We start from the raw sequence: 17,083 nt of genomic DNA on the forward strand, positions 1-17,083 counted from the left end.
GTACACAGGGCCAATAATCAAGTAAGACCCTGCTCAAAATTAACGTAAGGCAGACAATCATGAGACCAATTCTCTGGGATTACTTACAAGTAGACTCTTCAGGATATTTTCAAAGAGGAGTTTTAGGAAAGTTTTTAGCACAGTGGCAACATAGCTAAAAAACCCCAAAATTACAGCTTCACAGGGTTACTACTTGGAAGGGTAACATTCTAACCGCATAAAGAATCTCCTTTCGATGTAGTAACAGTGTACAATTGCTGGAGACAATTGCTTAATCAGTCACTAAAATTAGTGCAACTACTGATATTAATTGACTTTAACTTTTCTAAGTTAGAGAGAAAGATCTTTTTTATGAGAAGAATATTATAGCCAACCTACTAAATTGCTCTATATTTGAGGGATGGAGAATAAACAATTACATCATTTTGATTCTATAAAAGCAATCAAACACTGATATGAACCCAACTCTCTCAACTCTGTATTTGGGAGCATATATGATAATTTATTATTTTGATTTGAGGGAGTATTACTATACAAATTTATATATGGTTTTAAGAAAATACTATATTGAAGTTTTAATGCCACTGTAACTCCACATAAATGGAAAAAGAAACAGAGCCAATGACATCCGAATAATTTCTTTAAAAGTCTGATATGAGAAACCACAGAAAACATTCTTAACTGATAAGACTTGAATTAGCTTCTAAATGCATTCTGTATCATATAACACATGGAGAAGAAAAGGAACAAAAACATTCTCACATTTACCATTTGCAAGAGTAGTTTATACAACTTCAACAATCTCTTATCTAGGCATTTAACAGCATTTTAAGTTCAAAATACATTTGTGAATTAATAACACTCCTTAGAAGGAGTATAAAGTTTATTCAAACATTTAAAAAATGACCAATTAGTTATACAGAATATAGTGAAATTAATCAAAAACAATATCAAGTAATTCATTTTTTAAAGTGGCAGTGCAATATAGTAAAGCAGTGGCTTTAATGACAATATGGGAGAATTAAACAAAAGCACCTAAAAATATATCTTGGAAGAATATGCAAATTTTCACCTTTTATTTTCATTTACAACTTCAAAATTTTAACTCTATTTTATATCACTTTTAGGTAGGCGCTATTAACATCTGAGATTAAAGTGACAGGCCTCTCAAGTAGTCACCTTCTTTGAATATTTCATCTCTTTATACCTATGCATACAATCATCTTTCGAATGCATGATTCCTTCAGCCCGATTCTCATTTCATACCTCAAAGAGTATGTGTTTAATAGAGACTGTGCATATCAATTCTGCTATTTATCTTTTCAGGTCCTTCAAAGCTATGCTTCTGACTGCCCATACATGATGTAACAGATACATGTTCCATTTGCTTCACTTCTCTTATGAGCAGTTCACATTTTGGGTAGCTAGGGTACCAACTTAGTATGTTAGAAGACTACTGTATAATAAAAAGCAGAAATGGAAATATAACATCTTTATATTCCTACACTCTATATAGATGACCAAGACAGAAATATGCCAAAGAATAAAACATTTTGAATCATCTTCAAAACAAAATCAAAATCCCCTTCACCACAAAAATAAATACAAGAAACATACTAATAATCATAGCTAACAAGCACTGTAATACAAAAATTTCATTAGATATGAGAAATACACAGTTGTAGCCAGAAATACACAATTGAGTCTTATTCTCTACATCCAGCCAGTTGTAGCCAGTCTAGTAAGTGAGATAGAATTAAATGTTTTTGGGATTGACTGAAATATGGTTATAGTCATACAAGAGAACACTGGTTCAGATCTAGCAATGACATATGAAGTTGCCCATAGGCTGATAGCGAAAAAATGGCATAATCGGGGAACTTTTCAATCTACTTCACAAAAGACCTTATCTGCTAGCCTGAGCCCGCTTACATTTTTTTTTCTTTTTCTTTTTCTGGGTCTAATATACCCAAAAGGCACTCGCTTTTGTAATGTGGCCTTTTATCCTACTACACTGACAAGCCCAGACTGCCATTGAATGAGGACCTTCAGAGCTACTAGGCAATTAACTTCAGGGAGGGCTGGATGTAGTCAATATTCTTCACGGCCCAGCTTCCTTGTAAAGCAGATGACTGGCCAGCAGTGAAGTACATACTAAATTCTACAGGGAAATTTAGAAACCTTTAAAGGAGAGAGGTTCCAAGCTGCGGTGCAAATATTTTAATATTCATAAATATTTATAAAAATATATACATATAATGAATAGACCATTTTATAATGCTGGTTAAAACCATGAAGAGCTCTTAAGTTAATAGGTGTATCAATATCCTGGCTTCAAATTAATGTATAGAAATATTTTCAACTAAAGTTCAATAAATATACTGGAGGGTATTAAATAAAACAGGAAAAATAGTAGTTTCAATTGTTCTCTATTTTTACCAACAACATATTTTATTGGCAATGGACTTGAACTAATCAAACTACAGTCTATAAAGGGTTTTTGTAAAAATGCATTCATTTTCTGATAATGAATTAATCCATATTCTGTATAGTTAGAAAACCCATGATGGTGGCAAACAGCAAAATAGAAAGATAACAAATCTTGGGTTCAAAATCAAATGATTACATCAAACAAGAGAGTTAAACATATTTTCAGATCCCCATCATCAGGGAGTATGCAATCAGTACAACTCCTTCTCAAGGTCTTGTGGCTAGATTAACATCAACTCTAAAGCCTTCCTGTAATATTTCTTCTGGTTCAAGTTTTGCTTATTATAAAAAAAATTTTTTTTGCATGGGATGAAAAAACAAAAGTGTACATTTGTTCAGATGGAATGTACTAGGTCTTTTGGTGTCCTAACGATTCAAACTGAAATTAAGATCTTACAACACTCCTATAAGCTTCTGAAAATGCAGCCAAGTGGCTCTCAGAAAGATGAAACATTTTTTTCTATTTCTGTAAATATCCAAGAAATTGAAAAACAAACACCTAGGAAAAAAACAAGGCATAAATTCATCAGCACCAAGTAGAAATGCTCTTCAAAAGGAGCAGGTCTCTTATGTATCCTGATATCCTTGGCTTGATGATTAGGTTCTAATCTTCCCTCTGGGAAAAATCCACTGCCTAAGGTTAACACCGTTAGGCAAAATAAAAGGTAAAACTCAGCAAAGAACTCCATTTTACACTCTGATTCATCCACATGTTTTAAAAGGGATTTCAAGGTTTTGGCACTACTTTAAACATTTTTCAGAGGAGGTATGGTTTCGGGTTAAAATGTCTTCCTTCCCTACTCAAGTATTTGCTAAAGTGGGAAGTATCAAATTTAACTTTATTACTAATAATTCTTTAGCTACCATTCCAAAAGTTGCACTTAGTCACAATACAACAGTTTACATTTAAATAAGACTCTAGTAAGTAGTTAAAACTGTTCAAAAATGGTCGTACAAAATCCTGGTTGTCTCTCCTGCCTATCAGATATGACTGAATTGTTGGTGGCTGGACCTCAAATCACATACAATCAACCACATTATTGGACCCATGACCTACATCTCGAATTTGGCTAGTTAAACAGGCACACACAGCTACACCCGCTCCAGCTCTGCAGTGAGACACAGATCCAACAAGCTCCCACCTGAAAAGATGGAGAAAGAGTGTTATCTTAGAACAAAACAGGGCATGATTGACTTTACTCAAAATACCAAGTAAGACAAAAACTCCCTATAATGCGACTGGTTTTGAAAGATGCCAGCTTCCTGAGGAAGGTGAGATATCCCAAATGTTCTATATTCACTACATCTGGCAGCATTTTAGCACTCTGGAGTAACCTGTTACCGGAAGATCCTGTTAAAACACAGAGAAAACATAAAAATTACCTATTCAGCACTGGATCAAATGCTTCCACTGTATTCAAGTAGGCATTGCCGTTATGACCACCAACTGCAAAGATTTTGCCCATCACTGTTGCGATCCCCACTCCACCCCGGGGCGTGGTAAGTGATGCTACGTAATCCCACTTGTTACTTCGAGGGTCGTACCGCTCAACAGAACTCAGAGGAGAATTATCATCAAAGCCACCTATACAAAGAAAGATTTTAAAAAAGCATTACATTTCATAGAAATTAACTACTAAATCTCAATTCAATAGCTTCTACACACCCAATCTTTTAAAAACATCTGAGAAAACACACATAATCAGGAAAACAAAATCATCTCAACACCTATCAGCAACTACCAATTCCTAATAGACATTTTCTATAATTCAAGATCATTGAAATAGTATTTTACCTCAACACTAGGATTAAAAATCTTAAAGCGGGAAAAACTAGAGTCCTTGTATTTAAGCAGATAAGAGAAATAAAACACAGACTTCATATAATTTTTCCTTAGCTTCTTACGGGCAAGCAAGACAGCACTGAGATTCTTTTTCTCTGTGTGTACATGTATATATTGTATTTTTAAACAGTTACAGAGCTTGAGAAGAGACTACATTAATTCATTTGACTCATTTAGATGTAAGTTAAAGTTTTCCAGCTGTTTCCCTTAAAACTGTAATTGCCATCATAATTATAGAGATGGTAAACTACGACTGAATTCTTACCAATTTTTGCCCCAACTACATCTTCATGCTACATACTCTAGATAATGACAATCCTCTCTATAGATCATTCTAACAGTGTTACTTATAATATTCCTCGGAGCTAAATATAGACTGTTATTTTAACAGTGCTCTTTCCTTTAAAAATAAATGTCTCTTTTTAGCCTCCATCTTAGTCTACATGACTAATAGGTCTCTTTGGTGACTAAGCCTATTTTCCTGAGGACAGGAAGTGTCTATTCAGAAACAAGGTCAGTAAAAAGAATCAACAGAGTCAACTTCTCTAGTGGATTTAAATTTATTTAGTTAACTTAAATGAGGTAAAATTCACTGATTGTATGAGCAAAATGTGATGAATTTTAACAAATGTATACAGTCGTGTCATAATCAAAACCACAATCTAAAACATTTTTTCCTTATAATAAAGGGTTTAGTTTTATCGTGCGAATGTAGAAGTTTTTAATAGTTATCTTTTCCATAGCCTTTTCTACTGGCTCCCTATCACTTCCCTAGGTAATGCATGTAAATTTATAATAAAGAATTCAAAGCAGAGGAATGGAAAAGGCAGGATGCAATTAGCTTGTGAGATATGTGCACACATTCACCTTTTCTGATTTAAATCAGTTTACCTGTTTTAAGTAAGATTTGAATGACCAAGAGGGTTTTTTTGATGTTCAACCTGAGTCAGCCTTATTTTTACCATCGCTGTTCTAAACTACAAGGGCCCAGAAGATTTAGCAAGTAACAGCCACAATGATAACTCCTATTGACACAATACATGTCAGTACCTATGCTAGATGGGGAGCTGTGAGAGGCCGCAACTGTTCTGTAAACTTGGCTTTCTCAGAGACCCGAGTTCAAATTCCAGCTTTGTTACTTGTTTAGGTACGTGATTATGAGTAAATCATTCGCTCTCTCTGAGTCTGACTACTTCATAGAACTGCTGTAGTGATCAGGCAAGATCTACAGGTAAATTATGTTATTTTTCTTCTTTAACACACTTGAGCACTGGAAGATTCAGCATTATTTCTATTACTTGAAGGTATTTAAATGCTAACAATATCCCATTCTCTTACCAAAACCTCAAAGTTACGTAACATCAAACAATTTACATCAATCTAAGTGTGACACATGCTAGTGACAATTTCTCTACACTCATTTCCTCCTCTGCAAAGTAAGGAATTACTGATCACAAGACAGCTACCCACTTACTGGGTAACTACAAAGTACCAGACAGTTTGAGATACTTAACATAGATTACCTCTAATTCTTAAAACAATTCATAAAGATAGGTGTTATTATTCCCGTCTCATAGTCCTTTGAAGCCTTCCTATTATTGGAAGTGTGTTGAGTAGACCAGAAGTAGCATTATCACTTGGGAGCTGTCAGAAATACAGAATCGGAGCCTCTCCCTTGCAGTTTAACAATGTCTCCATATTAGTCATATGCATATTAGTGTTTGAGAAAGCATTGCCCTGTGGTTCCCTCCAAGTCTGCAATTCAGTAAGTCAAAAGGCAATATAAAGATGCCAACACCCATTATGCATATGAAGTACCTATTGCTTTGCTTAAAGTAGTCAACATAATTCCTTTGAAATGAGACAAGGAAAACATGTCTTAAATCTTTAAAGATTTTAGCAAAGCATATTCAATTTGTGTCCTTATATTAAAAATATATATCTTATTTAAATGTAATCCCTTACTTTAGATATTCTTGCTACTCCCTGTAAAAATATGGAGGTACAAGTTTTAAATATGAAAGAGGAAGAAATAAACAAAAAAGCATGAAATGTGGACTCTAAGGATTCAAAAGCAAATCTTAGGACTGTTGCCACTTGAACCAAAATGTAGTATCATTTGTGTTGCTATGTTGTTTATAACATTGTCATCGTGTGTCCTATAATAAATTAGACCAGAGAAAATACCATCCACTCACCAACAACATATAAACCACCGTGGAGCTCACTAACTCCATTGCCTGCTCTTCGTTGACCCATTTCTTTAACTTCTATCCACTTATCCAGATGTGGATCATACCTCTCCACACTAGATAAAGAAGCTACTCCATCATTGCCACCTACGGCATAAACATGGTTCTAAATAAAGAGAAAACAGAAACACATGACATTAGATTTTGAACTTATTTATATATTGCCCTAATGGTAGATCAGAATGTGAAAGCAGTATTATATGAAATAATATGGTGTGTAATTAATATCCGCATACTGAAGATATGAATATACCAGACGTTTCCTTATTTGGTTAGGGATGTGATGGAATGCAGTGAGCAAGCCAACATATAACTTACTATGAGAGCCACCGAGCCAACTCCTCCACGGGGAGTATTCATTGGCGCCACTGTACTCCACTGGTCAGATTCTATGTCATATCTCTCCACATCGTTGAAGCAAGTGTTGTCATCTAATCCTCCAATTGCATAAATTGGGCCTCCTAAAGAGGCCAAGGCAATCCCTCGCCTGCAAAGGTAATAAAACACACTTTCGCATTTGGGATTGTTTCCAGAAAACAAAGTGGCAAAAAAACTGTGCTAATGCAAGTCATTCATCGTGTTAAACTTCAGTGTGGTTCCCACCCCCCCTCCCCATTTTTAGATTAATCAAAGCTTCTGAATAGATGGCTACAGGGTTGCAAAATCACGCAAGTCTATGTGAATAGTGCTCCCTGCAGTGTTATAATACATAGCAGACACAGAATACTTTAAACTCAAATGAAATAACAAAGTAAAACCTAACAAAGTCGTATAAATGGAGTCCAAAACATTCACTCAGTTCAATAATTGAGACACAATTATTGGGACAATAATAATTGAGACAAAAACACACAGTTCAGTCATTGAGAGGGTGACACACTGACAGCTTGCTATGGCGGTAAGAAGTCAATCTCATTTCTAAATTCATGTAACTGCAGAGCATGCTTTGTTGCAGGGTTTCATTATACCACTCAAAAGAATGTCAATTTTTATATTACAAGCTTTATACCACATTGCTTTCTTTCTGAAGGGCATTTATTTCTCTTCTTGGAATGAAAGAGACTTAGTCCATGTTAAAAGCTAGTTCACTGTAATGGTGATCAGAATAAAACTTACATCAATTTCTTAGAAAACATTGCAGCAATCAAAAGTCAAACTATTCTAAAACTATTCCCTGTCACTGACGTGGTATGTATTTAGGATAAAGTAGTGTATTTTATGAACCTCTACTACCTTGCTTCTTCTTCGGTAACCCATTTGAGACAGGAGTAGACACAGCTGATACTAATGAATTAACATAGGGAAAGCGCTAAGGATAGTGGCTGGCCTGTATTTCGTGCTATGTATTTAGCTGTTATTACTAAAGAGAGTAGCTGCTCTATCACCGAGATGCTAACTCTAAGTTTATCAAGAGTATCCTAGGAAAGAATTCTTAAGGATAGTATCATTTCAGTCACCTTACCCTCTGTCCTGAGTATAAAGTAATGACTTACAAAACACTGTGGTTATAAAAATTTGCAGGTGTGTGTGAACACAGGTGTCCTCTAGACTGTAAGAGTGTTACCTCATGGCAGAAATAAGTGTGCCTAATAATTCTCCCGCCCCCTTCACACCCCAAACCACAAGAGTATATGACATTATTGGTTATTTCCTACTCCTTAAAACTCTTCTCTTGATTCTCATGACATGGCAAGTTGGAGTTCCCTCCTACGTCTCTGGCTGGTGCTTTTCAGCTTCCTTCATCAGTGCCTTCTTTTTCTACCAAATCATTAACTTACAAAGTTCCCCGAAGGCCTCTTACCACCCTATACTTTCTCTCTCTGTAAGCAATCTCATTCTTTCCACGAATTTATGATAACTCTAATAACATATTTCCAGACACATATCCAACTGCTACCTCAAATCTGTCTTGCTGGCTCTTTAATCTGAAATGAAACTCAGTCTGCCCTGGGGTAGGCAGAATTTTAAGATGTCCCTGCCAGAATATTCACCCTCTAGTTTTACTCCTATACTTACGATATGCTACATTATATGGCAAAGGGAGATTACCTGAACGAGCCTACTCTAATCACGCAAGTCCTATAAAAGCTGGGATGTTTCCCTGGTAACAGAAGACAGGTCAGAAACTCAGAGAATGAGGTGAATTACATGCTTCTGCTGGTTTAACAATAGAGGGAAACATATGGAAAGGACCTGAGAGTGGCTTTTTGGCGCTGAGAGTAACCCGTGGCCAATAGCCAGTAAAAAGAATGAGAAACCCAGACCTACAATCACAAGGTCCAGAATTTTACCAATAACCTAAATGACCTTGGAAACAGTTTCTTCCCCAGAGCCTCCAGGTAGGAGCCTAGCCCAGCCTACACCTTGATTTTGACCTTGTTAAGACCCTAAGTGGAAAGCCCAGTCAAACCTGCTGGAACCATGAGCTAATAAATGGATGTTGTTTTAAGGTTCTAAGTTTGTGGTAACTGGTTACACAGCAATAAAAAACTAATAACCTATCACAAGACAAACAAAATTTTTATTCTGTTCACCACCTTGTTTTTCCTAATGCAGAAAATTGCTGTATTGGCAAAACGACTATCCACATCCAGTTCTTAAGCCAGGAACTGAAGGATCATCCTTGCCTCTCTACCTTATTGCTCTTTCTATCTCCCACACCTCATTACCACTAAATCTTGCTGACTGTACACTTCTGAACTACCTCCCCAGTATGTCTTCCTTTCTCTTTCCCAACTTCTACTACTTTAGCCCAAGCCACCATTATTTTTTTGACTGAAATACTACAATAACCCTTTTGGTCTCCAGACTGTTTTCACTCTGGTCCTGCTCAAATCCTTGGTCCATTTCATAGGCAGAGGATCTTTGAAATGAGAAATCTGATTCTATCACTTACCTGCTATTAAAAAAAAAATAGTGTGTGTGTGTACATTTCAAAGCTCACCACACAAAATAAGAAATCTTGGCAAACCTGAAAGGCCCTCATTGTTTAGTGTTTCAGCCTTATTTCTTGACACTATTCCCTTTGATCTCTCAGCCATACTGGACTTTTTTCATGCACTCTGCTCTCATTCACCTCCAGATTTTCGAAGACTTTTCATCTCTTTCCGTCCACCACCACTTAACTGGACTAAATTATTCTATTCCTTCCGATCTTAGGTCTATTGGGATTTCATTAAAATCTTCTCCACTTTTAAGCACCCTTTACTTACCCTGTACTGACACTATTGCCCTTGTAATCATATCTTTATTTGTATCTTCCCTTCTAAAATGTAAGCTCTACAGAGGTAGGGGCTTCAGCTGTCTTATTTTTGCTGTGTCTTTAGCAGTTGGTATGTCTTGCAATGGGCACTTAACCAATATTTTGTTGAATAAATAATACAACCTCTAGAGATACTCTGTTAAGATGATAGGTTTCAATAAAAGCACAGATTAAACAACTACCAGTGTCCATTTTTTAGTGGAAAGATGAAAAAGAAGGGGGGAAAATAAAGAGAACCAAATATTTTACATGTGAATATGATCTTGGAATGCATACTGAAAAAATGATTTGGAGGAATACAATTGTAAGCAAATAATGACAAAATAATTATAGTTCTATTATTTTTTATACAGTTAGATAGCTATTGTAAAGTGCTCAGGACATATTTTAAAAGATTAAAGAAATCCAACTGCTATTTCGCTGAAGAAGTTTCACTCATTTCTTGGCTAAAAACTAGCTTAGCATGATAAAGAGACAAGGGTATAAAAATTAAAAATGTACTTTAGGATTTTCTCCTCATTCTAATTCATGCACTAGAATTTAAACTATTTGTAGTTATCCTGTAGCATAAATCAAACCCTATTAAAGTATTAAAATGTCCTGTGTAGATAAGTGGAAGGTAACAGCAAATTTTAAGATAAGCTTTTTCCCCCCTAGGATTCTTTCTCCTTGTAAGGAAAAAAAACGGCTAAAAATCTTTTAGCACAAGTCTCTTCACATTTCCCTCTAATCTTTCAGACTAACACATGAAAACACCTAGTTAAAAACACTTTATGTTAAATTGATACAGAATAGAAAATTAGTAGCAGTGCCTTCCACTGTGCAGTTCAACTTAAAATTGCTTGTTTGGTAACAAGTCATTTTTAACTCTTACAGAATGTTGCTATAGTGTATAAACCATACAAGCCACAATGTTTTAAGTTTTGTTTTGTTGGTTTGTCTGGGTTTGTTTTTTTAAATAAAATTGCAATAGAGATGTTTTAATTTTTGTTCTCTATACAGAGCTACTTTTAAGCAGTATTTTCAATATTTATTCAGATAGCCCTCTTTTTCTTCCCACAATTACATATTCACTCTGAAACAAAGAGGCAGAATTATTGTAGTATCTAGGGTTTATGTAAATTATTAAGCTCAGTCTTTGAATTCCTCACCCTACTTGCTGAACTTTACATTTGAAAAAGGAATAGAATAGGTAATCTAATCTCCCATTTGCTGCAAAAATATATGTTTCCTTTCTGACCTAGGCCTATATAATCCCAGTCATTGGGAGGTATTACAGCGTGCTCCATTACCATTATGTTGAAATATAAATAACTATTCCTTCCTTCTAAGCCCTATACATCTCTTAAAATAGCTAGACAATCTTTTAAGTCCTCATGTCTCCAGACCAAAACCCTTCAACAATTTTTTCTATGACATGGCTTTCAGATCGCTTACTAACCTACTGGTTCATACTTATATGCAGCCCAGGTTATTACTCTCACATTTATAACAATTTTTTGTGGACCCCATATACCACAATTACTGTTAAATCATAAACATAATACTATACTAACAGGTTATGTTCATTATAAAATATCCACTCAAAATTAATATAAAAGGATAAAATTTTAAAATGCACAGTCTAATTTTTTGTTCGCACACCCCAACTCATGTTGCATACCCTACTTTGAGAAAACAGCTATAGATATGGACAGATCAGCATAAAGAAGAGTACAACTACAATCTTCCTTGATCTAAAGGCTTCCCGTCTCAATGTAGAGAAGTTTTTAATGCTTTTCTCTCTTTTTTTTTTAAGAGCTGGGCTTCACATTGGTTCAGGTACTTTTCCCATATGAAACAGTCACAAACCTGACTTCCACTACGTTGTAGTGGTGTGACTGAATTTTTTTTAAATATAGAAAGCAAGTTTTAACCTATAACTCTAATTTTAATATTTTTAGGTTTTGCCTCTAGATCTAGAGTATGTTTGGTCAACTATGCTTTTGAATTTTGATTTGGTCACATATTAGCTATCCTTCCGCTTTAGGGTATCTAAAAATTTGGAAATCGAGTCATTTGAAACATTCTGAACACGATAGTCAACATTTACTAAGTCACATTAGTAAAAAATCTTCCTCTCCTTAAGACTGAACTATCTACGACATATATTTCAATTTATTGTAGATGAAAACTTTAAATATTAATGCTCATAATGATAAAAAGATAATGAACAGAAATTGAGGGATATTTTCTTCACATGTTACATAGACCTTAATTCTAAAGCCAGCATCTTAGTAGGGAAACACCAGAGACATTCCATTAATATCAGGAAAAAGACAGAAACACCTGTCTCTGTTATTAGTCTTGCTGTAGTAGATCATTAGCCAATCAATACAATTAGGCAAGAAAAACCCGTTAGATGCATAAGAATGTGTGGAAAAGTTGGCAAAAGTGGAACAAGGTCTACAGATTAATAGCTTTGTATCAGTGTTAACTTCCTAGTTTCAATAACTGTACTGCAGCCTGGTGTAAGACGTCATCATTATGGGTGCTGGGTGAAGAGTATACAGCAGGTTGTCTCCCTCGCAGCACTACTGACACTTAGCGCCAGACGATTCTTTGCTGTGGGAGAATGCCTGTTGCATTACCGGGTCTTTAGGAGTGTCCTTGGCCTCTCCGAACTGCTGGATGTCAGCAGCAATTCCGCCAATCTCCCTGCCCCCCACCCAAGCAAAAGGCCTCCAGACATTGCCACGTGTTTCACAGAGGGAATAAAATCACCTCCAGGTGACAACCACGGATATACAGGAATTCTACTATTTTTGTCACTTCTCTAAAAATCTAAAATTATTTCAAAATAAAAAGTTAAAAAAAAAATCAACACTCAGGTACAAGTGAAAACAATGAACTTTATAATTAGCAGACATGATTCCATTTAATTCTCAAGAAAATATAAAAAGTTATAACAAAGCATCACACGGGACACTTTAACAAAATGTGTTTAAGAAGACATTTAAAGTTTCTACAAATGTAAAAAATTGGCCCTTTCAGTTAGAGGAAGCTTTCTTAATTTTCTACCAACCAATCAAAAATGTCCAGGCTGATCTACCTCTTTGTGTTCATTGATGCCTTCATCATCCATTTATTTGTCAGAGGATCAAACATCTCCATGCTACCTAAATGTTCATTTCCATCATGTCCACCCACTGCATACACTTTACCTGTCAAATAGAGAAGTATTTTCATTTTATTCCAAATAAATTGATAGTTATTTATATTTATAATCAATATACAATTAGAACAGCATAATAATTTTCAACAAGTATTCTTCTGTTCAACATTATGATCAATGTCACTTCCATAGTCCAATGAAAATAAGTGTAAATTTCTACTTAATAAAATGCCTGGAACACGTCCTTCTACATGAAGTTATTTAAATGCTCAAACACTATCCCTCCCTTAGGTTTCCCAACTTTTTAATTACTTAGTAGATGAAATCACTAATCATGCATCCAAAGAATGTTTAGTAAAATGAAAACTGCTCTTATGTTAGTTACATAATGAAAACATAAAACTTAATAAAATATGATCAAACTTTTTGTAAATAAAATAAAACATAAAAAATTAGAAAGATTACACATCAAAATGTTAACTGTGACAATTTCTGGATGTTTCGGATACAGATGATTTTTATTTTTATTAAAACGTTTTCATATTTTCCCCAAAAAGCATTTATACATTTATATTCAGAAAAAAAAAATTTTTAAAGTCTCCTACAAATTTCACCATGGTGCCGCAATTAATCGTTTTCAGTAACCAGTAAAAACACCTCATTTCAATAACAACACGTAGATGGAAAATCTTATTTCAATAACAATGAGTACACAGAAAAAAAAGCAGATATATACTTATTTGGGTTCAATAGACATGCTTCTTTAGTTTGATTCTTTTGCAAATATAATTCAGAATAGTTTAACTCCCTTTTATTTGATACTCATCTCCTGTAAAGCTCCTTTTAGCAAGAGATTGTACACTGAGTATCAATGGGCATAAAGCAACTAAATAATCACCACTGAAATATTTTATTGACACATTGAAACATTTTATAATTTAGCAATTTTCTTACAGAAAGAATTCCCACAGTTCAAATATTTAAAAAGAGCATTATGATCATGTGATGTGATTTAAGACAACAGTGAACCCACCTTTCACAGAGATCACACCCACATGTCGCCTTCGACTATTCATTTCCGGTCCAAAGAACCAACTGTTGTTGTTGATAGAATAGCATTCAATACTGCGGAAAGGGTCACCGGACCCACCTCGACCACCTACACAGAACAGCACACCTAATGGTAAAGCCACAAAACAGAGGTCCAAATCACAGCTCCAATTTTTTAAAATTAGTATGGAAAAAATATTTAGGAAGTTAAAATTTTGATTAATAGCAAAAGAATGAGTTGTATAGATAGCACTAATGTCATTACTAGAAATTAATTTTCTTTTTTTCTTCCTCATTTGAATGACTCAAAGCATAAGCTACGGTAGCCATCCCTGCTTGCTAACATTCCATGACAACATGGGATCGTCCCCCACTATGTAAAATTGCTTTTGCTAAGGTCCTAACAGGCTCCAATAACCTCGTCACTTCTTACTGAACACAACTGCAATATTTGATATGTTGCTCACTCTGTGATTTTTGGGGGACGCTCCTTAGCTCTCTTGATTTTCCTAATATCAAGTCTCCTGTCTCAGATCGTTTCTCCTTTTCTTATGTTTTCCATGTTTCATCCCTAGCCTACTTCTCACACACTTCATGCTCTTCCAGGAAAAGTTCATTCCTTTATTTTAAATTCCATTGTGTCAAAATGCCTTCCAACCTATATTTCTAAGCCACATTTCCATGTGGTTTCCCACAGGCACTCAAACCCAACATGTTCAAAAGGTTCTCCCTCCCTCGCCTCCCTAGACCACCTCTTCCTTCCCTGAGCTGTTCTCTCCCTTGCAATTCCCAGTGCACTGCCTGAGTGCAGGCCCTCATCGGCTATTACTTAGGCTATCTGCTTTCAGACTGTCAACAGAGTAATCTAATTAAAAGGCTCTTTCAACAGCTTTCCATTATGTACCCCAGTACTCATTTTTAAAAATAACTTAGCATTGCCCCAAAACTGTACATTTAAAAATGGCAATTTTTTTTGTTATACAGACATACTTCAGAGATATTGTAGGTTGGGTTCCAGACTACAGCTATAAAGTGAGTATCATAAAAACGCCAGTCGCACGAATTTTTTAGTTTCCCAATGCATATAAAAGTTATGTTTACACTATACTGTAGTCTATAAAATGCGCAGTAGCATTATGTCTAACGAAACAATGTACACATCTTAATTAAAAAATACTTTATTGCTAAAAAATGCTAACCATCATCTGAGCCTTCAGCAAGTCATAATCATCTTTTCTGGTGGATGGTCCTACCTTTATTTTGTAAAAAATTCATTATCAGCGAAGTGTAATAAAATGGCATATACCTACATACATTTTACAGCAATTAACAACAACAACAACAAAATTTAATGTGGCTCAGAATCACCCAAGAGGCACAAAACACTGATTGTGGGGCCCGAGTTTCTGATCCAGCAGGTTTGTGGCAGTTCCAAGAATTTGTATTTCTAACCAATTCCTGAGTGAAGGCCAAGCTCCTGGTCCAGGGGGCCAGCACTTCCTTCCCACCATGAGAACCACTGGCCTACAAGGTAAAGCCTTAGTGCAGCGTAAAGGCCTTGCAGCTGCTAATCTGACCTTCTCCCTCTCCTTCTCTTCACACTTCATGCTCCTGAAACATGCATAGTTAGTGCTCATCCTCGATGTTCTGATAGCAACTTGTGGTAACTATCATTCACTTACTACATAGCATTGAAATGGTCTATTATTCTGATGTCTGTCACCAGAGCTAAGTTAGGTTAAGACTGTGTGTTAAGAATTTGTTTCCTAATAAGGGCCAGCACAGTGCTGGCATGTACTAGGCATTCAATAAATGTCAAATGAACAGAAGAGCCCTTTCCCTAAATGGTACCCAGAAAAACATGTACTTATTACAAAAAATTAAGACCGAGGTTTGCTTTCTCTATAAAACCTTTTCTGACCCTTGCAAGGTAAAAATAACCACTCTTTTGTGCTTCCCACTGTACCTTATGATTACATCAAAGTACTTGTAATACTTTATTGCTTTTATTTATTCACATGTCTATTTCCCTAGGTCAGACTGCAAGTTCTCTCAAAACAGGGATGGCTATATTTTATTTATGTTTGCATTTCTAACACTTAACCCAGAATCTGGCATGTGGTAGGCACTTGATAAATGTTTACCGAATGACTCCATGAATGAATGACCAGAACTGCTTGTGCTATCTTTTCCAACTAATTCAATATTTTAAGTCAGGTAAAATTTAAAGTTCGAAGAGACTTTAAAAATCAGGCAGTCAGAATTGTTTATAAATAAACTGAAGCCTTCAGAGTTTATGAAATCTGCCCAAACTACAGATGTTCAATGGCACCACTGGAATTATAATCCCAGGATGTAACTAACCCCAATCATCAATTAGATTTTCTTTAAATGGAAAGCAATATTTCAGCTACATAGGGTACCTAGGAACATGATATGGAAGAAAAGAAAACTGAGAATGAAGTTAAACGATAAGGATACAAATCCTTTCTCTGCTATTTCTCTGTGTGGCCTTGGGCATAATTTTACCCCGAGTCTTCATTTCCTCATCCATAAAATGGAGTTACACCAACTAACCCATACTGAGGATCGCATCCTTCACCAAAACCTATTTCATAAAGTTCTTGCAATCATGTAAGGGATCATGTATATGAGGGTCTGGTCTATGTTTGGCATATAACTTAGACTGCCAAGATATTGTTTGAATTGAAACATGAGTCTGAAAAATTTCATTATATACCTTGACTTCCTGAAACAGGCTTCACAACTAAAAAAAAGGTTCTACACTTCAAAAAAAATTAGTTCTTGAAATCAATCTATAAAAAAAGGAAAATATATCAGCAGCTTTTCATGTTAAATTAATCATTTAGAGCTACTGCTTGATAGGCAGATCTACAACATTCAAGCTTTCTTTAGACTGTCTAGATAAAATCCCACTATACGTAACAAGTATTGCCTTTTGTTGTTTGTAGGCTATTCCACAGATCTCTTTTCTGATAACTATCAGTATATCAGGTAGCAGCAAATGTAGA

The 17,083-nt window shown here is 35.3% G+C and overlaps 1 protein-coding gene across 3 annotated transcripts in view; it reads right to left on the reverse strand.

The window, feature by feature from the left end:
* The window catches only part of KLHL8 (kelch like family member 8), a 54,459-nt gene that overhangs the window by 8,339 nt on the left and 29,037 nt on the right, over positions 1-17,083 (reverse strand). The window contains exons 5-10 of one of the 3 annotated variants that reach the window (XM_081060437.1): positions 14,035-14,178; positions 12,939-13,050; positions 6,904-7,072; positions 6,532-6,691; positions 3,874-4,075; positions 3,548-3,632 (exon numbers count right to left, since the gene is read on the reverse strand). In XM_081060437.1, the coding sequence (XP_080916563.1) occupies positions 3,548-3,632; positions 3,874-4,075; positions 6,532-6,691; positions 6,904-7,072; positions 12,939-13,050; positions 14,035-14,178 (872 nt within the window). Of the gene's footprint in view, positions 1-1,954; positions 3,633-3,873; positions 4,076-6,531; positions 6,692-6,903; positions 7,073-12,938; positions 13,051-14,034; positions 14,179-17,083 lie in introns of those variants that run through there. The other 2 variants (XM_081060438.1, XM_081060439.1) reach the window with 2 other exon arrangements.

Source organism: Rhinolophus hipposideros (genome assembly GCF_964194185.1).
Source record: "Rhinolophus hipposideros genome assembly, chromosome: 1".
Classification (NCBI taxonomy): Eukaryota; Metazoa; Chordata; class Mammalia; order Chiroptera; family Rhinolophidae; genus Rhinolophus; species Rhinolophus hipposideros.